Source organism: Salmo salar, chromosome 17, assembly GCF_965601325.2.
Source record: "Salmo salar chromosome 17, fSalSal1, whole genome shotgun sequence".
In the NCBI taxonomy this organism is placed as follows: Eukaryota; Metazoa; Chordata; class Actinopteri; order Salmoniformes; family Salmonidae; genus Salmo; species Salmo salar.
The window spans coordinates 58779411-58807356 of record NC_138307.1 but is presented as its reverse complement, the minus strand read 5'-3'; the positions used below and the strand labels follow the sequence as shown (position 1 = coordinate 58807356).

The 27946-nt window shown below is 45.2% G+C and overlaps 2 protein-coding genes across 3 annotated transcripts; both read right to left on the bottom strand.

The window, feature by feature from the left end:
* Nucleotides 1-26: 26 nt before the first annotated feature.
* LOC106576244 (mitogen-activated protein kinase 11) lies at nucleotides 27-12294 on the bottom strand. 2 transcript variants are annotated; one of them, XM_014153310.3, is made up of 12 exons: nucleotides 12054-12294; nucleotides 6342-6471; nucleotides 6174-6232; nucleotides 5863-5974; nucleotides 5313-5342; nucleotides 4810-4857; nucleotides 4579-4693; nucleotides 4289-4360; nucleotides 3735-3814; nucleotides 3408-3486; nucleotides 3056-3229; nucleotides 27-2848 (listed from the first exon to the last, which is right to left on the bottom strand). In XM_014153310.3, the coding sequence occupies exons 1-12, from the start codon at nucleotides 12164-12166 to the stop codon at nucleotides 2775-2777; spliced, it is 1086 nt and encodes a 361-aa protein (XP_014008785.1). In that variant the 5' UTR covers nucleotides 12167-12294; the 3' UTR covers nucleotides 27-2774. The 2 variants fall into 2 exon arrangements, with proteins under 2 accessions (XP_014008785.1, XP_014008787.1); XM_014153312.3 differs by lacking the exon at nucleotides 12054-12294 and adding an exon at nucleotides 7566-8706.
* Nucleotides 12295-12908: 614 nt separating this feature from the next.
* On the bottom strand, nucleotides 12909-25176 carry LOC106576253 (uncharacterized). The gene is made up of 5 exons (XM_082963334.1): nucleotides 25164-25176; nucleotides 24794-24904; nucleotides 14192-22753; nucleotides 13640-14014; nucleotides 12909-13146 (listed from the first exon to the last, which is right to left on the bottom strand). Exons 1-5 carry the CDS (start codon nucleotides 25174-25176, stop codon nucleotides 13136-13138), a joined length of 9072 nt encoding a protein of 3023 aa, XP_082819460.1. The 3' UTR covers nucleotides 12909-13135.
* Nucleotides 25177-27946: the final 2770 nt, after the last annotated feature.

Below are 27946 nucleotides of genomic sequence, written 5' to 3'. Positions count from 1 at the left end.
ATGTAGGCCACACACACACAGTAAGATAACTGGTGATGAATTTAGCTTTTATTGATGACGAGGAAGAAGAGGATACATGCGTTGTCATGATGATCAAAGGATGGTCTCTCATAATACTGTCTCTGTTCTGTGGCTGAGAGATTATGACATAGTTCGATGCCTGCAGGCATGTTTGTTGGAAACATGCAAGAATGGACCTTGAAGGCAAATTGACACACACATAAACACACACGGAAAAGGCCATGTATACTCAAGACTTGGAACCCAGAAAGCACTGGAAAGCTACTGTGTGTGTGGGCTGGGAGTATTGATGGAACTTTGGCCATGTGGAGGAGGAATGAGTAGGCAGTAACTCTGAAGTAAAGTGGTCTTTCATAATGCCACAACATGCTATGCCCATGACAGATTCTCACAACTAACATAGTGCTGCATACCAGCTGATAGGCTGCTGTGTGATACTTGGAAAACATAAAGGAATTTGTCCATACAACAACAGACGTAATCATTTTTGGGAGAAAACAAGACTGGATTGACGCACGCATTCATGACGTTAACAAGACAGGGAATAGATCGATTTGATTTATTATGAATATGTGTAACCAAATGTTTACTTGTTCATGCTGCATAATGGTGTTATAACTGTTGTAATAGAGTTGAGTTGGTTGACATCAACTGTCATGAGTTGTCATGGCATTATGACACAGAGTTGACATTCGGTTATTGATTGGAAATGCATATGGCAGAAATTTTACAGTTAAAATTCATGCCACCATTGAATGAAAAGACACTTGTTTTTTTTAAACATACAGTTTTGTATACATTCATCTTTTTTGCATTTCTATTTAAATCCACAAAGTTCCCAAAATCAACGTTTGTACATGACACATACAAGACCGTAAATGGTCAAACATCAACCGAGAAAGAGTATTTTGGATTATCTCTACTGTAATTGAGACATTGTGTATATGATTGTTGTTGTAGTTCTTGGGGTAGTATATGTTGCAATTCCAGAACATGTTTTTACTGAAAATTGAATTATTTTACTCCCCTGTAATTCGTTCACCTCAGTCCCCCCCCCCCCCCCTTTAAAACATGCTGAATATTAGACCTCTGAAACTACAACATTCAGACCTATTGTAAATCCAATTTAATCTGCATACTGCATCTGGGAGTCACTGTGGGTAATAGTATCTGCTGAATGTTCAGATGTAAACTTCAGCTATAGGTTTGGGTTTCTCAACAGAGCCAGGGACTAGTAAAACCTGTTGGACTGGAGCCAAGTGGAATCTGTAATGGGTGATACCAGCAACAAATGCATAGCCTACATACAGGTAACTGCAAAAATCATGGAAACACTTGGGTTAATAAGAGATACAAAGCATATTGAAAGCAGGTGCTTCCACATAGGTGTGGTTTCTGAGTTAATGAATCAATTAACATCCCATCATGTTTAGGGTGATGTATAAAAATTCTGGGCAGGTCATTATTTTGGCCACCATGGCTATGCCCCCATAGGATGACAATGCCCCCATCCACAGGGCACGAATGGTCACTGAATGGTTTGATGTGCATGAAAACGATGTAAACCATATGCCATGGCTGTCTCAGTCACCAGCTCTCAACCCAATTGAACACTTACAGGAGATTCTGGAGTGGTGCCTGAGACAGCGTTTTCCACCACCCTCAACAAAACACCAAATGATGGAATTTCCCATGGAAGAATGGTGTCGAATCCCTCCAACAGAGTTCTAAAAACTTTGCCAAGGTGCATTGAATCTGCTCTGGCTTGTGTTGGCCCAATGCCCTATTAAAACACTTTATGTTGATGTATTCTTTATGTTGGCAGTTACCTGTACATTGGGACATATCTACATAGCATTTGCAGCAATGCAGTTATGTCTCCGTAACCAAAACACTACCACCGGTGTTGTTCTGTAAAAACAGGTGTAAATGCTTAGTGAATCTGGCCAATAGTTGTACATGATGCAAAGTTTTAAACCCTACAGCCACTAATCCTGTCCATGTACAGTAGATCTCTGTCATTGGTCATTCAGTGGCATATTGGTGGGTGTTGGGGGATGTAGTGCAGTAACAGCACAAATGGCATTCATTGGTCTATATCGAGGGAGGAACCATCTTATGTCAGTTTCTGTGAAATAACAGATATTTGCTACAACTAAAATAGAAATATGATAAAATGTGTGAAATTCTCGACAACAATTCACTAGAACCCTCTGTCATAAAACTGTCATTACCATGACATAACAGGTGTTATAAGCAGACTTAAACTGACATCCGTTATGACTGCTTATAAAATGTCTTCATGACGAAAGATTTCCAGTAACCTATAGCCAATGACCATTTACCAGTTGGACCCTTAGGTAGGTTTGAAAACCCTAGTGCTACTTTCTCTCTCTGTCTCTGTCTCTCCTACCTCTCTTCAACAGACTGTAAACATATACCTATCAAAACATGCTCCCTGTAATTGTCGTAATGTGCGTATTCTCATCACTTTCAGTTCAACTAGACCTCCCCTCTCCCTGCTCCCCTTTTACAAAACTCATGACAGGCAGTCAAATAGCCAGTCACAGTGAGCAAGGGGAGGGGTGTCATGCCTCTAGGGGACACAGCGTTGTTTCTGATTGGCCCGCGGTCTCTCTTTCTCTCGGATCCTCCCGCCTCCCCAACGCCGGCCGACAGACAGACGGAGACAAGACGGCGGTCCTTCCTCAGCTGACAGGACAGACCGAGAAGAAGGAGGCAGGGTTTGTCTTTCACTGTTCCACCTGTAGACTACTCGTCTCGCTGACAGGCGCTTTGATTCCATTCATCTCCTCGAACACCAGCTCTGTATAGGGGGATGGAGAGAGAGAGAGAGAAAGATAGAGAAAGAAGATGAGGTGAAGAAAGGGATGAACAAAAGGTGAGGAGGAAGAGAGCATTTATGTGTGGTCAAGAACACAGCAGAAAATAACTGTTGAATCTTTAAAAAGGAATATCCCTCTTAACCTCCTCCACTCCAGCCACCATCCATCTCTCTCTCTCGCTCTCTCACCTTTCCACTCCTCTAGCGTGCGGTCCTTGCTCTCCAGCGTCTGGTCGTAGGGCAGGGCCTCTGGTTCGTCGTCCGGGTCGTGGTACTGGGAGAAATAAGGGTGGGAGAGAGCCTCACTGGCAGAGATACGCCCGTCACAGTCCAGAACCAGCATGCGCTTCAGTAGATCCACAGCTGAGGGAGAGAAGGAGAGGGAGAGAGAGAAGAATAGAGATGCAGAGAGAAAGATGCAGGCACAATGAGAAAAATACTAACAAAGCTGCCTTATGTAATCCATAGCCTTGGGTGACTATAGCCTTGGGTTAAAATTTGCCTCCGGCAAATTCAGTTATCGGGTATGACTCAGTCTCACCCATTGGGTTGGCTCCTCTGAATATCTTCTCTAAGTCCTGCTGGGGCATGAAGGGTAGAGACTGGATATATTTCTGAGCCTATGAATAGGAAGCAATGTACAACAACACACGTGACAATGTGTACAGTACATTGCAGGGCCAATTGATTCATCAATTGAGAAATCAATCATGCTACAAGCAAAATATTGAATAATCGATCATCAAATTAGTCAATCAATTACACCGATCAATGGATGTCAGGAGATCATCAGTGTCATTAAAGCATTGCTATAGCTAATGATCCATTCAACTTTCCCATCTCTCCCTCTATTTCTCCATCTTCTTACATGTTCAGAGGAGATCTTCTGTAAAAGGTCAGGGGCCGGGGTGCCCACCACCTCCATAATCCTCTTCAGCTGGTCGATATCTTAGATCAGGAGGGGTTAATTAAGGGCCATCATGATCGGGAAAAAGTCATTTGGTTGGCAGGACCAACTCTTTAGGTAGAACAACTGACTGAGGATAGGCATACTTGACTTTGCTAGAACAGTGTTCTAGTGTTCGTTTTATGCAGACAGCAGACTCCTACATACTCCTACATTTGAGGACCCAATACAGATATACAAAGCAGTAAATCACATTCCTATTTGTATCCGTCTTTAGACTCTGTACAGTGATAGCCAATACAATTCAGTCCATTGTGAACTTCCTTTCCTTTCAGTCACTCTCAATACACCTCCCCTTCAGACAGAAAGGCTATATCTCTAGACTGGATTGTGATGCAAATCTGGGAGGAGCCGATGTGTGTCCATAGAGCAGTATTGGTGGCAACAGCGCTCCAGAGTGGTTGTGGAGTGTAGTGCACTCATTTTCAAGCCATGTCCGTGTTAGTGAAGGATACAGTCGTTGCCTGGAAACAGGACCTTCCCCTTCAGCAGCTCTCCCATGATGCATCCCACTGACCAGATATCCACTGTAACAGAGGCGTTAACATTCAGTCGTCATAACAACAGGATTTTACGATTAGCCATAACAGCACAGATATAGCTAGCTAATTTTTTTTTCTGGATAGAACTGCATGATGATCGAGTATGTGTTTGGTTGTAATATTGGGTGTCTGGTAATATGTGGTGTGAAATGAGGATCTTGGTTTTATGATCATTTTTGGGTTGTGTGAGTGTGGATCTGTACCTGTCTGATTGTAGTGCATCCAATTAAGCATGATCTCTGGCGCTCGATACCAGCGAGTCGCCACGTACCCTGTCATCTCATCATCCGTCTGTCTGGCCAATCCAAAGTCAAGGATCTGGGGGAGAGAGAGACACAAGTTGTCATGGTGATAGCCATTTCTGAGTGGGGGGGAGGTTGTGTTGTGATTGTCTGAGGCGTTGAGGAGTTGGGCGGCTGGGTCACTGGTCTTACCCTCAGCTCGCAGTCCTCGTTCACTGCCACGTTACTTGGTTTCAAGTCCTGTGAGACAGACACATGAAAAGACAGACTGGTCAACACAAAGACTGTCTGAAGGACAGGGGGAAAGAAAGGGAAAAAGTCATGTAGACAGACAGACAGACAGACAGACAGACAGACAGACAGACAGACAGACAGACAGACAGTGATGTATGGATAGGGCAGACAGATAGACAGACAGGTTGAAACATATACTGGGTTTTACAAGCTGGGTGTAAGGCCTACAAGCACATGCAACAAGAAGCTCTCACAATCTCTCTCTAACACACTCACACAATATGATATTATCTACTTTCACACATACCGGTACATTCTAAATACAGAACTGCCTTTTAAAGCCAACAAAGCACTCAGGAGAGGCAACTGCTATCCAGGAGACTGCCTTTATGAAAAGAGGGGCTGAGGAAAAAGGAAAAGAGTGGGCAAGTAGAGAAGAGAAGAGGAAAGCCACCACTCACTCTGTGTATCAGTCCTGCTGAATGGATGTACTGTTCAGGGGGAGACGGAAAAGGGACATGGCAACGGGACGGGGGAGGAGTGGGTGGAGAGAGGAAAGAAAGGAGAGAGAGAGAGAGGTCAACAGTGTATTCCAACATTGGCCCCTGTCTAGAAGGGTCTACATTTTTTGTTAATTCCTTGGTAACTAGGTTTGCTAGTTACTTGGCTGGCTGGTCAGTCCCCTGTTAACTGTGTTGCCTAGTGAGCCAGGCATAATGTAGCTTTCAAACTTAGCAGTATATCCGAGTTTATAATCAAATGTGAAGGTACAGTATATATACCATTTCAGAGGATGTTAAGGGTTATTCTAGTAAATTATAGCCAGCAGTTTTATAGTATAAAAAGGATCATCATGGTGTTTGAGGTTCAACTGTGGCACATTGAAATACTTAACAGTTGCCTGTGAGTAAAAACAATTATTATCAAGGAAGGTTGCTTTGTACTGTCAGTGTATGGGATAGTATGTCAAAAAAAATATGTCTAAACATGATACGCTGGGGGGTTAACTACCTTGAGGCCCCTGAGCAGCTGGTAAATAAGAAACTGCACATGCTCATCAGAGAGACGCTGGAATTTCACTATGTTGTTCAAGTCTGCCCCCATCAAGTTGGTTACCAGGTAGCTGGAAAGAGGAGGAGGAGGAGGAGGACACTTTTAGAGCAGTGCGTGGTGATGTTCCAATTCAGTTATACAGTACATGCCTTGAAACATGATGAAAAGCTCTATTTAAATGCAATATGTCATCATCAGAATAATCATGACAGTATAATCACTGTATGGGGTATGTTGGACATCCTAGTGCTCTTTCAGTAGCCACTCACACTTCATGGAAGTCCTCTAGCGATGCAGCAGGGGAGAATACATCCAGTAGTCCTATTACCTGTTCAGGGAGAAGGTTGATGCCAAATAGTTACAACTCTATTGTGCATTATCAAGGCAATTTAGGTCAACTAGCCAACATGGGAGGGCTTCAACCACTCCTTACTCACGTTCTCATGTTTCATGTGCTTGAGTAGCCGGAGCTCACGGTACGAGCGCCTACTGTGGATAAGGGACTGGAAAGGCCGAGACAGCTTCTTCACTGCCACCTTCTGTCGTAGCCGCACGTCATATGCTGAGCTGTGTGGGGTGTGGGGATGAGCGACAGCAGATTACAAAATGAAATGCATTGCTTTTAAACATGTTGATCATTCAATTATTGGATTCATTATTGTTTCCTTTGAAGTGCAAATGTATGTCTGAGTAGTGTACTGGTGTTGTGCTGCCATCTCCGTTGTTGACAGTGTTATTTCTACTTAGGCAGTATTTGGTGCAACATCTTACTCAATTCTGATGTTGCACAGAGAAGGAGTGTTATGGGAAATGAAAAAGAGACTAGGCAATAACATTATAGAGGAATGAAGAGACAAAGGAGTGTACTGTAGAAGGAGTAGAGAAGGTCAGAGAGAGATTGAGGGAGAGCAAGAGATGAGGGAGGGGACAGGAAGTACCAGACAGGAAATAAGTGTTTGAGAAATCGAAAGAAACTGGACAGAAGGAAAAAAGAAGCAGTAAAGGAGATGAGAAAGAGGAAGTGTGAAGAAAAGAGGAAGGGGAGGCAGCACAGAGCCACAACGGCACAAGAAGTTAAAACAACCACGTAAATCACTGTCATAATCAACCTGACCTTTAACCCCTTTAACCAGCCTGCGAGGAGCACTACACCATTACTACGTTGTTACCTGCGGCCTGCCATGTGTACAACACAAGGCCATGCACACATACCTGAAGGCATTGCCTTCAGACAAGGCCAAGTGCATTCATTTCATTCACAGCCACAGAAGCACCTGCTGCTACCCCAGATGCCCCTGTTAAATGTTAGCCAAACAGGCAGCTAGCATACCATCATCTTTCCATGACACAAGCCAGACCTCTCCGTCTCACACACACACACGCACGCACACACACACACACACACACAGTCCTCTTGCCATCTCATCTTCCATACATGGCTGTCCACCTCACTGCCCACAACTCCACAGGCAGGCTATGCATCGATTTCTGCAACTGACTCTGTCTTCCATCTCAGCACGTTTTATCAGCCGTTACAGTAATGCAGCGCAATATCTGATGCAAAGTAATTTGGCTTTCTCTCTCTCTCTCTCTTCATCTAGCTATCTATATTGACTTTAGACTTAAGCATATGCAATCATTCAAAGGAAAGTGGGGCATACATGAAAGCATCTTCCAGAGCATCCTGTTTGCACCTAGAATTCAAAATGAAGGATGCTTGCTTTTATTCTCCAGCATCTTGCTCCCCACAGCGGCTTGCATGTTAACACTGATATAAAGTTCCATGTACTTGAGATTCTATTTCATGTGTGCTTTCATCCGAGAGCTTCGGCGGTCATCGCTTGTCCTCTCACGTTGTAAACAAACTCTGCACAACAGCGTCGGCTAAATGGCACCGAAGCGACATGATAATAGCTCTTTAAGCAGCCACGCCCCTACAAATACCACACACTCACAGTAGCCGTGATTTGCATAGTGTTGCTGCAACAGTTGAAATGGGCACATGGAATTGAGTTATTTTGACTAAATGAAGCATTCATGATGCAAGCGCAAACATTTGCACAACGCTATATTACTGTTACATAACGTTACACCAACAAAGAGTTTCCCAGTTCCATTGTGAAGAATATGTTCAGTGTCATGGACAAGTTCTAAACCCATCATTCACAACGAATTAGAGTTATATTACTGGCCAAGACGTTTCAACTTCCTTTCAGGAGACCGATGGAAGGAAAAGTAACCATTGAAATTGAATTAGGGGTTTGCAGTCTGCATGCTGAGCGGGAAATGAGAAATGATACGACTTGGGAAAGCGCAGGGAAGTGCCAGTACGATGTCTCAAGAATGACAACTATTGTCATTACATGTGACTGGTGTTTTGCAGTCTATGAAAAGCGTTCCAGTTATTGGAATAAATTCTATTTGAAGTAGCAACCACATTTGTGAAAATCTCTGACATTCCAATGCATTTTAAATGTGCATGTTCATTCAGATATGAGTTTTGATGTCTGCTGGTATAATGATGGAAAACGAATACATGTGCCTATGTGATGTTCTGCATGGTATGCAGTCAATGTGTGATATTAGTCTGCTTTAGTGCATGTACAATAATACCTCTGTCTGGTGGCTACACCATTCAGACAGCTTGGCTGGCTGCATCACCGCTTGGTGTGGCAGCTGCTTGGCATCCGACCGTAAGGCGCTACAGAGGGTAGTGCGTATGGCCTAGTACATCACTGGGGCCAAGCTCCCTGCCATCCAGAACCTCTATACCAGGCGGTGTAGGAGGAAGGCCCTACAAATGGTCAAAGACTACTGCCACCCAAGTTATAGACTGTTCTCTCTGCTACCGCAGGGAAAGCGGTACCGGAGCACCAAATTCTAAGACCAAAAAGCTCCTGAACAGCTTCTACCCCCAAGCCATAAGATTGCTGAACAGTTAATTAAATGGCTACACTGACTATTTGCCAGGGGTGTAAAATACTTTAAAGTACTACTTAAGTCTTTTTTTGGGGTATCTTTACTTTACTGTTTATATTTGACAACTTTTATTTTACTACATACATTTTCCCTGACACCCGAAAGTACTCGTTACATTTTCAATGCTAAGCAGGACAGAAAATGGTCCAATTCACACACGTATCAAGAGAACCTCCCTGGTCATTCCTACTAAACACAAATGCTTTGTTTGTAAATTATGTCTGTTGGAGTGTGACCCTGGCTATCCGTAAATGTAAAAAAAGAAAATTGTGTCGTCTGGTTTGCTTAATATAATGAATTTTACTTTTGATACTTAAGTATATTTTAGCAACTACATTTACTTTTGATACTTAAGTATATTTAAAACCAAATACATTTAGACTTTCACTCAAGTAGTATTTTACAGGATGACTTTCACTTTTACTTCAGTCATTTTCTATTAAGGTATCTTTACTTTTACTCAAAGTATGACAATTGGGTACTTTCCCCACCACTGCTATTTGCATTGATCCCCTTTTAATTTGCACTGACTCTGTTGCACTGGCTCTATGCATACTCACTGGACTCTACCCACACACTCACTACACTGACACTCCAACACACATACACACTGCGTACGCTCACACACACAAAACACACACATACACTCACAGATAGACACACTTTCACACTCATCACATACGCTGCTGCTACTTTGTTTATCACCTATCCTGATTGCCTAGTCACCTTTACCCCTAACTACATGTACATACTATATTACCTCAACTACCTCGTACCCCTGCACATTGACTCGGTACCGGTGCTCCTTGTATATATTTGTCTTACTTTTTAACTCAAGCATTGTTGGGAAAGGGCTCGTAAGTAAGCATTTCACAGTAAAGTCTACATCTGTTGTATTAGGCGCATGTGACAAATATTTCATTTTGATTTGATCTGATGATATGCATTATATGGACCTTTCTGATCAGATCCTGGACAGGCAAACAATCTCAGGAGGCTTTGCAGGGAGATTGAGGAGCACCAAGGATTAATATAATGACTCCAATTCCCCTCTGTATCCTCAGAAGTAATGTCCCTGGACCCCCAAGGCTCTCCCCGTCCCAACCCCCTATAAAATACCTTCCCAATTCCCAAACCCCCACCCCTCTGCTAATCAATCAGCTCTGCCATGGAGAAAACGGTGACAATGACTGGAGCACAGCCTGAACAATGCAGGGCTCAGAGAGAGAGAGAAAGAGAGAGGGAGATTGTGTGCAAGAATGTGAGTGTCCTTGCTGGCTAGACTGGTACTATGAGCAGTGGTGCCATTTTGTAGGTGTAGCAGATCACATGACTGCATTGCTCTGCATCTTGGTTGATGGTGTATTAGATGTGTTTGTGAATCCACATAAATAATGAGTTTTGTTTTTAACTGTATTTGAGAGAATTGTATTAGTCAAAAGAAGCAGACACAGGGATGGTCTTTGTTTGAATTGTTGCTATGCTATCATGCCTATCTACTCAGCTTCCAAGGTCTTCATCAAATCAAACAGACATAACTGTGCCGACTTCACCATGATTCCTCAGCGGAGTAGTAAAACACTGCAGTTCTTCCCATCAATCAGCTAGGCTAAACTTCCATTAAATCTAATTGACCAATAAAGGCTTAGATATTGCTAGAGCTAACATGTAGTTTCTGTGCCTTCCTTCTCTTCCATGTCTGCTGCATCACAGATGTCTGTGTTCTGTCTCCCTGGGCTGATCCTCAGAAGATCACATCCTCACTTCCCTCTGTCCTAGGAGATGCAAAAGCATTGGATTGACAGGCCATGGTTGGCTGTTTTACCAGCATATAAACAACAAAGAGAGATGTGCCCACAATGAAAATCTATCTACCAGTGCTTTTATAGTAAAAGCAGACATTGAAACCGCCAAGCACTTAATTTCCCTTCCCATGCATGGATCAATATGGATTGCGTGTATGACACTCAAGCCGAGGTGCACACATCACCATGACACCTCGCCATGGCAACAGTGTCTATTCTCCCGCAACAGACAAAGAGTGATCCAAAATTAAAACAAGGAAATATTGCCCAACCCACTAGTGAGAAAAAAGGAACTTGTTCATGTGGAAATGTAGACCATAAGAACCACCTCATTGGGCTAGACAGCGGTGTGTGTGCGTGAGAGAGAGAGAGAGAGAGAGAGAGAGGTATTTACTGTATGGGGAGGAGATCAGGTTGTGAAATTTAAGTCTGTTATTCGGTCAACAGACTGGTAGTCATGAATACAATGTTGAGATTGATTCCCTAGGTCCCTCTTCACTGTCTGAAGTGAACATAAGCATATCAAAGACAAAAGTCCATAACAGCACAAATGTCTGAAAAAAAACGAAACAATTCAAGATATTTGCAGTCAGAAACACTGAGGTGGGCCCTACACATGCCCATGGCTATACAGATGTGTCATGCATCCGTCAGTTGTTCAGTGCAGATCCCCCCCCGAAGTGCTGCACCTGTTATTAGTAGCCCAAAAAGTCTTATGGAAACTAAATGTATCCTATTGAGAACTGTCACGATTCAGAGGATCTCCCGTAGCGCGTGGTTGCAGGTGCGATGCGCCGATAACTCCTAATTGTTTCCTCTTTCGGTATGGGGATCGTATGGTCCAGACTGAATCAGCTACTGTACATCCGAAGCTTAAGGTGTTTAAAGCCTTCGCACCGAGAGGCAACAACTGCGGACAGTCTGCCATTGGACTGATGACGCCCAGTATTTGGGAATGGTGTCAACGACAGATAAATCAATCAAACGGAAAACGAAGCCTTTATGACAGCATCATATTGATACAAATAGAGTAGTCTAGTGAATCCACATTGAACAAACATGAAAATAACATTGACTTTCTCGTGCATAACAACTAACTGGGCCACATGAACATTAATGATATTAAATCAGCCTAATACTGCCTCAATAACCTCAATAATAATAATAATAATAACAATAGACTGGTAATTGCACAATAATAATGAGAATAGGCTATAAATAGGCCTATTGTTTTTCCAATATTATCCAATAATGCATAATCATAATACAAATCATAAGGCTAAACTATGTTTTCCCTCTGCATTGTATTGTGTTTCTGGACTTCTTTGCAGCCTCGCCCCTCCTTCTTTCATATAGCCTACTCACCATACCGAACCGTAGGCCCCCGAGCCCACGGGAGTCAGGTTCTGGTACCGCTCGGGAACCTCCCATACAGTCTTGTTCAGCTCCTGCCGATAGTAGCCTGGTCTGGCCGACATTTTTACCGTAAATAAAACGAGCTCTCAGTACTGAACTGATTGCTCTGTCTGCACAATCCGCGGTAACTGTCTCCGACTGAGTGCACAGAGACGAGCTGCTGGCCGTCTCTCTCTCTCTCTCTCTCTCTCTCCTCTCTCTCTCTCTCTCTCTCTCTAGCTCAATTCAATTCAAAGGCTTTATTGGCATGGGAAACACATTTTAAAATTGCCAAAGCAAGTGAAGTAGACAATAAACAAAAGTATCTATCTTTCTCTTCTCTCTCTCGATATTTCTGAGAAGGGGGTAGTGTAAGTAGAGATAGAGCTGGTAATAGATTCTGAGCACGATGTCTCAGACATGTGGGGTGCTGAGTGGAAGGGGGGATGAGATAGGGGAGTGATTCATCTCATTAATCTATTAGGATAGGCTACTGCAAATAATATTGTTACCCATAGCGTATGTAAACCTCATCATTAAAAAAATGAAAATGGGATTATGTCTCCAAAATGCATGTTTTGGTTCAATGGTTCAATTGATTTGAGTTTATGGCACCTTGTTGCATCAATGTGGCCCATCAGTGCAGCCGTGTCAATTTCACAGAAGTCACAGTTATCGCATGAAATGCATACATCATAACAAAATACCAATATTGTCATTATAACAATGTAGCTGTCTCCTACAATAGGCTACAGTGATCACACAAAAGTGAAATACTACATTTTAATTTTAATAATATTTTCTTTACTTTTATCTACTCTATTTTTAAACAATCAAATTAGTACAGTTAATAACAGTCACAGCCATGGTTATGAGTAAACATACAGTATCATTAAGTAATGTAATAGTAAAAATGATAAGTAAAAGTAGTAATAATAATTGTAATAATAGTAATAGTGGTTTAATAATATAATGAATTGAAATGCAGGCCCTTTTCAGACCCTGAGTGTGGTGTCTGTCTGCAGACTGTCCAGGCTGCCATGTAAAGCCCTCTAGTGGAGATCTGTTAAAACATCATAAACAGGATTATTTACCTTTTATTTATTTAACTAGGCAAGTCAGTTAAGAACAAATTCTTATTTTCAATGACGGCCTAGGAACAGTGGGTTAACTGTTGGATGAGAGGACATGGATGAGATGACATCTATGTATCTTTGACTAGACCTTGCTATTTTGTTTTTGCTTATTCAAGACTATTAAACTACAATATACTATTGGCTACAGTAAAAGTCAGAAAAGAGCAATGCAGAGAGTAGTCAGCTGTAGAGAGGGGGTTTCTGGGATGTGGGTTGAGCCTTATTCAATAGGGGGGTATAATCAGAGCATTGCATAAAGTAATACATTCCATAGAGCTGACATGAGAGTCAAGAAAGTAAATCTCTATTCCACAGTAAACCAGGGCACGTCTATGTAACATTGGTCTATCTGCAACATTCTGAATGTTCCACCCCACTGAACAAGCCCTAAAATAGGAGCTCCAAAGTTGAGCAATGTACCTTGACAGATGAAGGGTAATTCCTGATGACAGGAAGCATCCAGCCACTTCAGTTCTCCGTTACCAACCCGGACCATCTTACCACAGTGGTAATTGATGGGGTTGAGGGGGAAGCAGCTGTGCCACTCGCTGTACTTCACCACCTTATCAACATCACCACTGGTCCACAGCCAGGGGGCGTTCCACTCAAAGATGGACCTCTCCAAACCAATCCACACCTCCCCACATTGCAGCTCCACGTTGGCCAGGAGCTGGGTCACGTCAGCATGCACGGTCTGGTTGGTGATGTGCACCAGGTTGGACTTGGAGCCACGACTTCTGCAGAACTCTATGGCATTGATCCAGCTCTTGGGCTCGTTGAAGTAGTGCAGGTAATCTGCATGGACAAGACACAAACACACATGAAACTGCACATGTTAATGTAAGTTAATAAACACAAAACCACAAATACACATACACTTACGGTCTTATCTGCCATTAAAACCATCACAATTGTCACTTGTGCACCTTTGTGCGGATTGGTAGAGAATGTTGCTCCATGTCTGACACTCACCAGGATGGAGTGGAGAAGTTGTACTACTGGGGGAAGATGTGTGCGTCCTGTTTGAGGAGGTGGATCCTGATGAGGTCAGTTGTCCACTGGAAGTAGTGGTAGTTGGTGAGGTGGTGGACTGTCCAGTAGTAGTGGTAGTTGGTGAGGTGGTGGACTGTCCATTAGTAGTGGTAGTTGGTGAGGTGGTGGACTGTCCCTTAGTAGTGATAGTTGGTGAGGTGGTGGACTGTCCCTTAGTAGTGATAGTTGGTGAGGTGGTGGACTGTCCCTTAGTAGTGGTAGTTGGTGAGGTGGTGGACTGTCCCTTAGTAGTGGTAGTTGGTGAGGTGGTGGACTGTCCCTTCGTAGTGGTAGTTGGTGAGGTGGTGGACTGTCCCTTAGTAGTGGTAGGTGGTGAGGTGGTGGACTGTCCCTTAGTAGTGATAGTTGGTGAGGTGGTGGACTGTCCCTTAGTAGTGATAGTTGGTGAGGTGGTGGACTGTCCCTTAGTAGTGATAGTTGGTGAGGTGGTGGACTGTCCCTTAGTAGTGGTAGTTGGTGAGGTGGTGAACTGTCCCTTAGTAGTGATAGTTGGTGAGGTGGTGGACTGTCCCTTAGTAGTGGTAGGTGGTGAGGTGGTGGACTGTCCCTTAGTAGTGATAGTTGGTGAGGTGGTGGACTGTCCCTTAGTAGTGGTAGTTGGTGTGGTGGTGGACTGTCCCTTAGTAGTGATAGTTGGTGAGGTGGTGGACTGTCCCTTATTAGTGATAGTTGGGGAGGTGGTGGACTGTCCCTTAGTAGTGATAGTTGGGGAGGTGGTGGACTGTCCCTTAGTAGTGGTAGTTGGTGTGGTGGTGGACTGTCCCTTAGTAGTGATAGTTGGTGAGGTGGTGGACTGTCCCTTATTAGTGATAGTTGGGGAGGTGGTGGACTGTCCCTTAGTAGTGATAGTTGGGGAGGTGGTGGACTGTCCTTTAGTAGTGGTAGTTGGTGAGGTGGTGGACTGTCCCTTAGTAGTGGTAGTTGGTGAGGTGGTGTACTGTCCATTAGTAGTGGTAGGTGGTGAGGTGGTGGACTGTCCCTTAGTAGTGGTAGTTGGTGAGGTGGTGGACTGTCCCTTAGTAGTGGTAGTTGGTGAGGTGGTGGACTGTCCCTTAGTAGTGGTAGTTGGTGAGGTGGTGGACTGTCCCTTAGTAGTGATAGTTGGTGAGGTGGTAGACTGTCCCTTAGTAGTGGTAGTTGGTGAGGTGGTGGACTGTCCCTTAGTAGTGGTAGGTGGTGAGGTGGTGGACTGTCCCTTAGTAGTGGTAGTTGGTGAGGTGGTGGACTGTCCGTTAGTAGTTGTAGTTGGTGAGGTGGTGTACTGTCCCTTAGTAGTGATACTTGGTGAGGTGGTGGACTGTCCCTTAGTAGTGATAGTTGGTGAGGTGGTGGACTGTCCCTTTGTAGTGGTAGTTGGTGAGGTGGTGTACTGTCCATTAGTAGTGGTAGGTGGTGAGGTGGTGGACTGTCCCTTAGTAGTGATAGTTGGTGAGGTGGTGGACTGTCCCTTAGTAGTGATAGTTGGTGAGGTGGTGGACTGTCCCTTAGTTGTGATAGTTGGTGAGGTGGTGGACTGTCCCTTAGTAGTGATAGTTGGTGAGGTGGTGGCCTGTCCCTTAGTAGTGATAGTTGGTGAGGTGGTGGACTGTCCCTTAGTAGTGATAGTTGGTGAGGTGGTGTACTGTCCATTAGTAGTGGTAGGTGGTGAGGTGGTGGACTGTCCCTTAGTAGTGATAGTTGGTGAGGTGGTGGACTGTCCCTTAGTTGTGATAGTTGGTGAGGTGGTGGACTGTCCCTTAGTAGTGATAATTGGTGAGGTGGTGGCCTGTCCCTTAGTAGTGATAGTTGGTGAGGTGGTGGACTGTCCCTTAGTAGTGATAGTTGGTGAGGTGGTGGACTGTCCCTTAGTAGTGATAGTTGGTGAGGTGGTGGACTGTGCCTTAGTAGTGATAGTTGGTGAGGTGGTGGACTGTCCCTTAGTAGTGATAGTTGGTGAGGTGGTGGACTGTCCCTTAGTAGTGAATGTTGGTGAGGTGGTGGACTGTCCCTTAGTAGTGGTAGGTGGTGAGGGGGTGGACTGTCCCTTAGTAGTGGTAGTTGGTGAGGTGGTGTACTGTCCATTAGTAGTGGTAGGTCGTGAGGTGGTGGACTGTCCCTTAGTAGTGGTAGGTGGTGAGGTGGTGGACTGTCCCTTAGTAGTGATAGTTGGTGAGGTGGTGGACGGTCCCTTAGTAGTGATAGTTGTTGAGGTGGTGGACTGTCCCTTAGTAGTGGTAGTTGGTGAGGTGGTGGACTGTCCCTTAGCAGTGGTAGTTGGTGAGGTGGTGTACTGTCCCTTAGTAGTGATAGTTGGTGAGGTGGTGGACTGTCCCTTAGTAGTGATAGTTGGTGAGGTGGTGGACTGTCCCTTAGTAGTGGTAGTTGGTGAGGTGGTGAACTGTCCCTTAGTAGTGATAGTTGGTGAGGTGGTGGACTGTCCCTTAGTAGTGATAGTTGGTGAGGTGGTGGACTGTCCCTTAGTAGTGATAGTTGGTGAGGTGGTGGACTGTCCCTTTGTAGTGGTAGTTGGTGAGGTGGTGTACTGTCCATTAGTAGTGGTAGGTGGTGAGGTGGTCGACTGTCCCTTAGTAGTGATAGTTGGTGAGGTGGTGGACTGTCCCTTAGTGTTGATAGTTGGTGAGGTGGTGGACTGTCCCTTAGTAGTGATAGTTGGTGAGGTGGTGGACTGTCCCTTAGTAGTGGTAGTTGGTGAGGTGGTGGACTGTCCCTTAGTAGTGGTAGTTGGTGAGGTGGTGGACTGTCCCTTAGTAGTGGTAGTTGGTGAGGTGGTGTACTGTCCATTAGTAGTGGTAGGTGGTGAGGTGGTGGACGTTCCCTTAGTAGTGATAGTTGGTGAGGTGGTGGACTGTCCCTTAGTAGTGGTAGTTGGTGAGGTGGTGGACTGTCGCTTAGTAGTGGTAGTTGGTGAGGTGGTGGACTGTCCCTTAGTAGTGGTAGTTGGTGAGGTGGTGGACTGTCCCTTAGTAGTGGGAGTTGGTGAGGTGGTGGACTGTCCCTTAGTAGTGATAGTTGGTGAGGTGGTGGACTGTCCCTTAGTAGTGATAGTTGGTGAGGTGGTGGACTGTCCCTTAGTAGTGATAGTTGGTGAGGTGGTGGACTGTCCCTTATTAGTGATAGTTGGGGAGGTGGTGGACTGTCCCTTAGTAGTGATAGTTGGGGAGGTGGTGGACTGTCCCTTAGTAGTGATAGTTGGTGAGGTGGTGGACTGTCCTTTAGTAGTGGTAGTTGGTGAGGTGGTGGACTGTCCCTTAGTAGTGGTAGTTGGTGAGGTGGTGGACTGTCCCTTAGTAGTGGTAGTTGGTGATGTGGTGGACTGTCCCTTAGTAGTGGTAGTTGGTGAGGTGGTGGACTGTCCCTTAGTAGTGGTAGTTGGTGAGGTGGTGGACTGTCCCTTAGTTGTGATAGTTGGTGAGGTGGTGGACTGTCCCTTAGTAGTGATAGTTGGTGAGGTGGTGGCCTGTCCCTTAGTAGTGATAGTTGGTGAGGTGGTGGACTGTCCCTTAGTAGTGATAGTTGGTGAGGTGGTGTACTGTCCATTAGTAGTGGTAGGTGGTGAGGTGGTGGACTGTCCCTTAGTAGTGATAGTTGGTGAGGTGGTGGACTGTCCCTTAGTTGTGATAGTTGGTGAGGTGGTGGACTGTCCCTTAGTAGTGATAATTGGTGAGGTGGTGGCCTGTCCCTTAGTAGTGATAGTTGGTGAGGTGGTGGACTGTCCCTTAGTAGTGATAGTTGGTGAGGTGGTGGACTGTCCCTTAGTAGTGATAGTTGGTGAGGTGGTGGACTGTGCCTTAGTAGTGATAGTTGGTGAGGTGGTGGACTGTCCCTTAGTAGTGATAGTTGGTGAGGTGGTGGACTGTCCCTTAGTAGTGAATGTTGGTGAGGTGGTGGACTGTCCCTTAGTAGTGGTAGGTGGTGAGGGGGTGGACTGTCCCTTAGTAGTGGTAGTTGGTGAGGTGGTGTACTGTCCATTAGTAGTGGTAGGTCGTGAGGTGGTGGACTGTCCCTTAGTAGTGGTAGGTGGTGAGGTGGTGTACTGTCCCTTAGTAGTGATACTTGGTGAGGTGGTGGACTGTCCCTTAGTAGTGATAGTTGGTGAGGTGGTGGACTGTCCCTTTGTAGTGGTAGTTGGTGAGGTGGTGTACTGTCCATTAGTAGTGGTAGGTGGTGAGGTGGTGGACTGTCCCTTAGTAGTGATAGTTGGTGAGGTGGTGGACTGTCCCTTAGTAGTGATAGTTGGTGAGGTGGTGGACTGTCCCTTAGTTGTGATAGTTGGTGAGGTGGTGGACTGTCCCTTAGTAGTGATAGTTGGTGAGGTGGTGGCCTGTCCCTTAGTAGTGATAGTTGGTGAGGTGGTGGACTGTCCCTTAGTAGTGATAGTTGGTGAGGTGGTGTACTGTCCATTAGTAGTGGTAGGTGGTGAGGTGGTGGACTGTCCCTTAGTAGTGATAGTTGGTGAGGTGGTGGACTGTCCCTTAGTTGTGATAGTTGGTGAGGTGGTGGACTGTCCCTTAGTAGTGATAATTGGTGAGGTGGTGGCCTGTCCCTTAGTAGTGATAGTTGGTGAGGTGGTGGACTGTCCCTTAGTAGTGATAGTTGGTGAGGTGGTGGACTGTCCCTTAGTAGTGATAGTTGGTGAGGTGGTGGACTGTGCCTTAGTAGTGATAGTTGGTGAGGTGGTGGACTGTCCCTTAGTAGTGATAGTTGGTGAGGTGGTGGACTGTCCCTTAGTAGTGAATGTTGGTGAGGTGGTGGACTGTCCCTTAGTAGTGGTAGGTGGTGAGGGGGTGGACTGTCCCTTAGTAGTGGTAGTTGGTGAGGTGGTGTACTGTCCATTAGTAGTGGTAGGTCGTGAGGTGGTGGACTGTCCCTTAGTAGTGGTAGGTGGTGAGGTGGTGGACTGTCCCTTAGTAGTGATAGTTGGTGAGGTGGTGGACGGTCCGTTAGTAGTGATAGTTGTTGAGGTGGTGGACTGTCCCTTAGTAGTGGTAGTTGGTGAGGTGGTGGACTGTCCCTTAGCAGTGGTAGTTGGTGAGGTGGTGTACTGTCCCTTAGTAGTGATAGTTGGTGAGGTGGTGGACTGTCCCTTAGTAGTGATAGTTGGTGAGGTGGTGGACTGTCCCTTAGTAGTGGTAGTTGGTGAGGTGGTGAACTGTCCCTTAGTAGTGATAGTTGGTGAGGTGGTGGACTGTCCCTTAGTAGTGATAGTTGGTGAGGTGGTGGACTGTCCCTTAGTAGTGATAGTTGGTGAGGTGGTGGACTGTCCCTTTGTAGTGGTAGTTGGTGAGGTGGTGTACTGTCCATTAGTAGTGGTAGGTGGTGAGGTGGTCGACTGTCCCTTAGTAGTGATAGTTGGTGAGGTGGTGGACTGTCCCTTAGTGTTGATAGTTGGTGAGGTGGTGGACTGTCCCTTAGTAGTGATAGTTGGTGAGGTGGTGGACTGTCCCTTAGTAGTGGTAGTTGGTGAGGTGGTGGACTGTCCCTTAGTAGTGGTAGTTGGTGAGGTGGTGGACTGTCCCTTAGTAGTGGTAGTTGGTGAGGTGGTGTACTGTCCATTAGTAGTGGTAGGTGGTGAGGTGGTGGACGTTCCCTTAGTAGTGATAGTTGGTGAGGTGGTGGACTGTCCCTTAGTAGTGGTAGTTGGTGAGGTGGTGGACTGTCGCTTAGTAGTGGTAGTTGGTGAGGTGGTGGACTGTCCCTTAGTAGTGGTAGTTGGTGAGGTGGTGGACTGTCCCTTAGTAGTGGTAGTTGGTGAGGTGGTGGACTGTCCCTTAGTAGTGATAGTTGGTGAGGTGGTGGACTGTCCCTTAGTAGTGATAGTTGGTGAGGTGGTGGACTGTCCCTTAGTAGTGATAGTTGGTGAGGTGGTGGACTGTCCCTTATTAGTGATAGTTGGGGAGGTGGTGGACTGTCCCTTAGTAGTGATAGTTGGGGAGGTGGTGGACTGTCCCTTAGTAGTGATAGTTGGTGAGGTGGTGGACTGTCCTTTAGTAGTGGTAGTTGGTGAGGTGGTGGACTGTCCCTTAGTAGTGGTAGTTGGTGAGGTGGTGGACTGTCCCTTAGTAGTGGTAGTTGGTGATGTGGTGGACTGTCCCTTAGTAGTGGTAGTTGGTGAGGTGGTGGACTGTCCCTTAGTAGTGGTAGTTGGTGAGGTGGTGGACTGTCCCTTAGTTGTGATAGTTGGTGAGGTGGTGGACTGTCCCTTAGTAGTGATAGTTGGTGAGGTGGTGGCCTGTCCCTTAGTAGTGATAGTTGGTGAGGTGGTGGACTGTCCCTTAGTAGTGATAGTTGGTGAGGTGGTGTACTGTCCATTAGTAGTGGTAGGTGGTGAGGTGGTGGACTGTCCCTTAGTAGTGATAGTTGGTGAGGTGGTGGACTGTCCCTTAGTTGTGATAGTTGGTGAGGTGGTGGACTGTCCCTTAGTAGTGATAATTGGTGAGGTGGTGGCCTGTCCCTTAGTAGTGATAGTTGGTGAGGTGGTGGACTGTCCCTTAGTAGTGATAGTTGGTGAGGTGGTGGACTGTCCCTTAGTAGTGATAGTTGGTGAGGTGGTGGACTGTGCCTTAGTAGTGATAGTTGGTGAGGTGGTGGACTGTCCCTTAGTAGTGATAGTTGGTGAGGTGGTGGACTGTCCCTTAGTAGTGAATGTTGGTGAGGTGGTGGACTGTCCCTTAGTAGTGGTAGGTGGTGAGGGGGTGGACTGTCCCTTAGTAGTGGTAGTTGGTGAGGTGGTGTACTGTCCATTAGTAGTGGTAGGTCGTGAGGTGGTGGACTGTCCCTTAGTAGTGGTAGGTGGTGAGGTGGTGGACTGTCCCTTAGTAGTGATAGTTGGTGAGGTGGTGGACTGTCCCTTAGTAGTGATAGTTGTTGAGGTGGTGGACTGTCCCTTAGTAGTGGTAGTTGGTGAGGTGGTGGACTGTCCCTTAGCAGTGGTAGTTGGTGAGGTGGTGTACTGTCCCTTAGTAGTGATAGTTGGTGAGGTGGTGGACTGTCCCTTAGTAGTGATAGTTGGTGAGGTGGTGGACTGTCCCTTAGTAGTGGTAGTTGGTGAGGTGGTGAACTGTCCCTTAGTAGTGATAGTTGGTGAGGTGGTGGACTGTCCCTTAGTAGTGATAGTTGGTGAGGTGGTGGACTGTCCCTTAGTAGTGATAGTTGGTGAGGTGGTGGACTGTCCCTTTGTAGTGGTAGTTGGTGAGGTGGTGTACTGTCCATTAGTAGTGGTAGGTGGTGAGGTGGTCGACTGTCCCTTAGTAGTGATAGTTGGTGAGGTGGTGGACTGTCCCTTAGTGTTGATAGTTGGTGAGGTGGTGGACTGTCCCTTAGTAGTGATAGTTGGTGAGGTGGTGGACTGTCCCTTAGTAGTGGTAGTTGGTGAGGTGGTGGACTGTCCCTTAGTAGTGGTAGTTGGTGAGGTGGTGGACTGTCCCTTAGTAGTGGTAGTTGGTGAGGTGGTGTACTGTCCATTAGTAGTGGTAGGTGGTGAGGTGGTGGACGTTCCCTTAGTAGTGATAGTTGGTGAGGTGGTGGACTGTCCCTTAGTAGTGGTAGTTGGTGAGGTGGTGGACTGTCGCTTAGTAGTGGTAGTTGGTGAGGTGGTGGACTGTCCCTTAGTAGTGGTAGTTGGTGAGGTGGTGGACTGTCCCTTAGTAGTGGTAGTTGGTGATGTGGTGGACTGTCCCTTAGTAGTGGTAGTTGGTGAGGTGGTGGACTGTCCCTTAGTAGTGGTAGTTGGTGAGGTGGTGGACTGTCCCTTAGTAGTGATAGTTGGTGAGGTGGTAGACTGTCCCTTAGTAGTGGTAGTTGGTGAGGTGGTGGACTGTCCCTTAGTAGTGGTAGGTGGTGAGGTGGTGGACTGTCCCTTAGTAGTGGTAGTTGGTGAGGTGGTGGACTGTCCGTTAGTATTTGTAGTTGGTGAGGTGGTGTACTGTCCCTTAGTAGTGATAGTTGGTGAGGTGGTGGACTGTCCCTTAGTAGTGATAGTTGGTGAGGTGGTGGACTGTCCCTTTGTAGTGGTAGTTGGTGAGGTGGTGTACTGTCCATTAGTAGTGGTAGGTGGTGAGGTGGTGGACTGTCCCTTAGTAGTGATAGTTGGTGAGGTGGTGGACTGTCCCTTAGTTGTGATAGTTGGTGAGGTGGTGGACTGTCCCTTAGTAGTGATAGTTGGTGAGGTGGTGGACTGTCCCTTAGTAGTGATAGTTGGTGAGGTGGTGGACTGTCCCTTAGTAGTGATAGTTGGTGAGGTGGTGGACTGTCCCTTAGTAGTGATAGTTGGTGAGGTGGTGGACTGTCCCTTAGTAGTGATAGTTGGTGAGGTGGTGGACTGTCCCTTAGTAGTGGTAGGTGGTGAGGGGGTGGACTGTCCCTTAGTAGTGGTAGTTGGTGAGGTGGTGTACTGTCCCTTAGTAGTGGTAGGTGGTGAGGTGGTGGACTGTCCCTTAGTAGTGGTAGTTGGTGAGGTGGTGTGGTAGTTGGTGAGGTGGTGTACTGTCCCTTAGTAGTGATAGTTGGTGAGGTGGTGGACTGTCCCTTAGTAGTGATAGGTGGTGAGGTGGTGGACTGTCCCTTAGTAGTGGTAGTTGGTGAGGTGGTGGACTGTCCCTTAGTAGTGGTAGTTGGTGAGGTGGTGGACTGTCCCTTAGTAGTGGTAGTTGGTGAGGTGGTGGACTGTCCCTTAGTAGTGGTAGGTGGTGAGGTGGTGGACTGTCCCTTAGTAGTGATAGTTGGTGAGGTGGTGGACTGTCCCTTAGTAGTGATAGTTGCTGAGGTGGTGGACTGTCCCGTAGTAGTGATAGTTGGTGAGGTGGTGGACTGTCCCTTAGTAGTGGTAGTTGGTGAGGTGGTGGACTGTCCCTTAGTAGTGATAGTTGGTGAGGTGGTGGACTGTCCCTTAGTAGTGATAGTTGGTGAGGTGGTGGACTGTCCCTTAGTAGTGATAGTTGGTGAGGTGGTGGACTGTCCCTTAGTAGTGATAGTTGGTGAGGTGGTGGACTGTCCCTTTGTAGTGGTAGTTGGTGAGGTGGTGGACTGTCCATTAGTAGTGGTAGGTGGTGAGGTGGTGGACTGTCCCTTAGTAGTGATAGTTGGTGAGGTGGTGGACTGTCCATTAGTAGTGGTAGGTGGTGAGGTGGTGGACTGTCCCTTAGTAGTGGTAGGTGGTGAGGTGGTGGACTGTCCCTTAGTAGTGATAGTTGGTGAGGTGGTGGACTGTCCCTTAGTAGTGATAGTTGGTGAGGTGGTGGACTGTCCCTTAGTAGTGGTAGTTGGTGAGGTGGTGGACTGTCCCTTAGTAGTGATAGATGGTGAGGTGGTGGACTGTCCCTTAGTAGTGGTAGTTGGTGAGGTGGTGGACTGTCCCTTAGTAGTGGTAGTTGGTGAGGTGGTGGACTGTCCCTTAGTAGTGATAGTTGGTGAGGTGGTGGACTGTCCCTTAGTAGTGATAGTTGGTGAGGTGGTGGACTGTCCCTTAGTAGTGGTAGGTGGTGAGGTGGTGGACTGTCCCTTAGTAGTGGTAGTTGGTGAGGTGGTGGACTGTCCCTTAGTAGTTATAGTTGGTGAGGTGGTGGACTGTCCCTTAGTAGTGGTAGTTGGTGAGGTGGTGGACTGTCCCTTAGTAGTGGTAGTTGGTGAGGTGGTGGACTGTCCCTTAGTAGTGATAGTTGGTGAGGTGGTGGACTGGTAGTTGGTGAGGTGGTGGACTGTCCCTTAGTAGTTATAGTTGGTGAGGTGGTGGACTGTCCCTTAGTAGTGATAGTTGGTGAGGTGGTGGACTGTCCCTTAGTAGTGGTAGTTGGTGAGGTGGTGGACTGTCCCTTAGTAGTGATAGTTGGTGAGGTGGTGGACTGTCCCTTAGTAGTGATAGTTGGTGAGGTGGTGGACTGTCCCTTTGTAGTGGTAGTTGGTGAAGTGGTGTACTGTCCATTAGTAGTGGTAGGTGGTGAGGTGGTGGACTGTCCCTTAGTAGTGGTAGTTGGTGAGGTGGTAGTTGTTGTGGTAAATGTTTTGGTAGACGGAGGTCCAGTTGAAGTAGGGCTGTTGGTTTCAGGTGTAACAGAAGTGGTCAAATCCCCGGTGTTGTTAAGTGCACGTTCATCTGTTAGAATGAAGTAGACTACATTTCAGCACATTTGAAGTTTCCTGTTATTTTTATCATTGATACAAAAACAAAGTAGGCCTAATCTTAATACAAATTTTCATCTCATAAAAACGAGGATTTTCTTCGTGTAGATTCCATACAACTTATTCATAGATGATGACTGACTGAAAACGTTTAGTTTGATAACAATCTCACAAGGTTCAACTTACCTCCATAGCAAAGGAAAGCACTTGGACGAGAGCAATCTTTTGGTGTCCATTTTCTGTTCAGCTGTACACAGTTTCCATCTTCCCTGGTGTTTTCCCATTGCTGAAATGGTTCTCCGTTTGACCATTCCCATAGTCCGTTGCTGTTGTTGTGGTCAAGTCCGATCCAGGTGTCCCCTTCAGTCACCTCATCAAAGGCTTCCTGTTCTTTCTGGTTAAGTATACTTGCCAGATCTCTGCCTTTGCTCTTGCAGTCTTTCCGAGCGTCCTGCTGCGTCTTTGGCCCAGGCATCAGCTCATACACCTTCTCTGTTGTTCCATTACCATGATGAACTTCTAGGAGGGAAGGTGAAAACTGACACATCAGATTTCATGAGAAAGTTAATGACTTCACATAATAAGAAATAACTTGGAAGTTACAGGTGATAACCTAATTAATCAAATGTTTGAAATTTGATTAGATGAAGACTACAGGTTTTGAGTAGGTGTTGTGCAATCAATCAATCAATCCCATTTGTTAAATGACAAGTTGGATTTTCCATTGATAAAAAGAGAGAGTAAGTGAGTTAAAGACAGTGAGTTAGTCAGTTCTTACCTCGTTGACACATATACTGTCTTGAAGCTGCACAATCCACTGGTTGCCAGTGAGATGAAATAGACAAGACACAGTCATGACCCACGGTGTGGACACCAAAACCTTTTTCCCAGTTAAAGAACATGAAGTCCTCTCCATCAGACCACTTCCACTTTTCAGTTGAACCAGGCCTATGGAGCCCAATCCACACATCACCACTGAAATTACCCAAAGAGGACTGAATTGCCTTCCAATCCTCGTCTGTGTGTATGATGGACAGGTTTGTGTAGTGTTGTCTGCAGTACTCTTGTGCATCGGTCCAGTTTTTCTCCTTAAGGACAAGACTGTAATATTTGGCTGAGTAGGTGACTGTTTAAAATACAGAGGAAAATGCTTATGAGACTGCTTGTTGTGTTGAGTGGCAAACATTACCATCTTTAGCTTCCACTTTCTATTGTAAAATATAGGCAACACATACTGTTTGATAGCAGAGTAATATCGAGATATAGATGTAATTGATGAAAGCAACAGAGCATGTGTCAAGGGCATGGAGAAATTAAAACATTTGCAAACTCATTCTAAAAATGTTTTATGAATGTGGATGTGTTTTGTAAAATCATAAATACATAGGCTACAGACTCAACTATATATTCTTTATAGACTACACTAATTCACACATCGTTAGTCTGTAGCCTTGGTTAAAGTCCCTCTTAAAGAGAGCTCTGATGTTTGCTTGGCGATATGCCTTAAATTACACCTTCAACAAAGATCATGGAATTAACAGAAACACAGTGTAGCAGAGTTTGGTCCCAATGTCTACGCTATCCTGTTTATTAGGGCCTATTAACAAAATCTACCTCTGTTCATTAGATATACTATATGAATCAAAATACGTGTGTACTCACTGATACCACTGCAGTTTTTCAGGGAGTAACCTGAGGTTGCGTGTTCAAGGTATTGTATTGTGACAGGCATATCACCAGTTGAGGCCATCAGAAAACATAAGTGTCTGTGGGATAAATATCACACAGAATCTCGTAGTAGTTATCAGAAATTAACAACATGAATGGTGCTGATCAAAAAATTCTATAGCTGCCTCGAGCACAAATTGAAGATAAAATATAAGCTTTTTGAGCATGTAGGCTACCTGTTATTTTGGTCTTTTATTCCTGCTTCTTTCCCAACAAATGTGAAGTACTGGCAATTGTAATGTTCGTTGCATTTCTGCCTGCACTGACTTGCATTAGTTACGAATGGCGGAGATTGATGTGTATCCATATTATTTATCCCAAAATCCACTCCTATCATTAGGTTCCTCTCACAACCTGTGTAACAGAGACATTTTACATTTGACACTGCTGATTTTTTGTTGTTGTTGAAACAACTCAAGTCAACTAGGCAACCAAAAATATGTGATCAGCACTACAGTAGTCTCTGGAAGGACAGAACGCAGAATAAACAACACTGGACTAGAGAGACAAAAGGTATCAAGTGGTATATTCAGGTATTCTACCTGGACAATGGATGCCAATAAATGTCCAATCAACAATGCAGCATGTTACAGTGTCGTTTACAGTATCTTATGTAAATAAACCTCAATTTTGCTCACAATTAGAATACATGCACCAAGCAATGACAATGAATCATGAACACTTGCCTTTTACAACCTTTAGATTGTAATATTCTGTATAGTCTTGGTAAAATACACTTGTGATATCTACACAACAACAGTAACTCCCCCTGTCCTTCAACTGAAGGTTGGAAATGGTGAGGTATTCCCTGCTGAGGCTGTATTTTTTGGGGTCATTAGGTGGGATGGTAGCTTTCTTGATCAGTGTGGGTCCAGAACATCCACATTCCCTCCAGAAATTGTAATAACAGTTTCTGCCCCAGCATGTGTCATACCCGTGGTCCCTCACAGAGTATCCGCACAGAAGGGTCACAGAGCTTCCCTCCAGTACTGACACCTCAGTCATCAACACTGATGAGGCCCTGACTGCTGTGGGGTCAAAGGTCACACCAAGAAAATGTTGTTACTTAGATAATAAGGCTCTGTTTTCATTTAGATTGTGTCACTGACACAGACGTGTCCACATACAGTACAAGGAGACTGCTATGTTTGATCAAAGTCACTAATTCTGTTTTTAGACACTGGATGATACTGTAGCTTTTGGATTGAAATTCTATTGCAATTGTTTATGTGTTGACCAAGACATTATACTGTGACATGAAGATAAGAAATAAATACATTCCTTATAGCTTTCATTGCCATGTCAGTATATACATACTCATGTGACTCATGTGTGTAAGTGGATGTTAACAGTAGTGACAAACTACTATTTTGTCAAAAGTCATAACAATGGAGGGGCTACTTGATAACACCAAGAGAGGAATATTCATCCCATCTGATCTCTTACCCAGTAGCAGGAGTAGAAGTATTTCCTGTATCATTGCCACTGTGAACAACATATTAAATGGTTTAAAACACAAGCCATCAATGCTCCCAACCATTCAAGTTAAGATTTTTTTATAGCATTATTTAGAAAGAAACAATTTTTGTAAAAAAGCACAACAATTTGCCAATTCACACATGTTTCAGAGATTTCATGTAGAAGAAAATGTCTAAGAAATTATTGTCTGTGTCTTGGAGGTTAATTTCATGTCTGAACTAATGTGCACAATTTCCTTCCTAGAGTAACTTCCCAGGTAAACAAAACAACGACAAGGAAGTTATGATTATTTGACTACCAAAGTAGCATTGCAGTTACTCTATGGAACATGGCATACACTTTGATTAACCAAAC

Excerpts from the sequence above, each read along its gene's own strand:
- LOC106576253 (XM_082963334.1), bottom strand. Across the intron at positions 22,754-24,793 it reads CAAAGGCAGAGATCTGGCAA|TACACCACCTCACCAACTAC; the intron begins GTATACTTAACC and ends ACTAAGGGACAG. Across the intron at positions 14,015-14,191 it reads AACTTCTCCACTCCATCCTG|ATTACCTGCACTACTTCAAC; the intron begins GTGAGTGTCAGA and ends TTGTCCATGCAG.
- LOC106576244 (XM_014153310.3), bottom strand. The coding sequence starts at position 12,166 with ATGTCGGCCAGACCAGGCTACTATCGGCAGGAGCTGAACAAGACTGTA. Across the intron at positions 4,694-4,809 it reads ACGAGGACTGCGAGCTGAGG|ATCCTTGACTTTGGATTGGC; the intron begins GTAAGACCAGTG and ends TCTCTCCCCCAG. Across the intron at positions 2,849-3,055 it reads CACGCTAGAGGAGTGGAAAG|AGCTGGTGTTCGAGGAGATG; the intron begins GTGAGAGAGCGA and ends CCCCCTATACAG.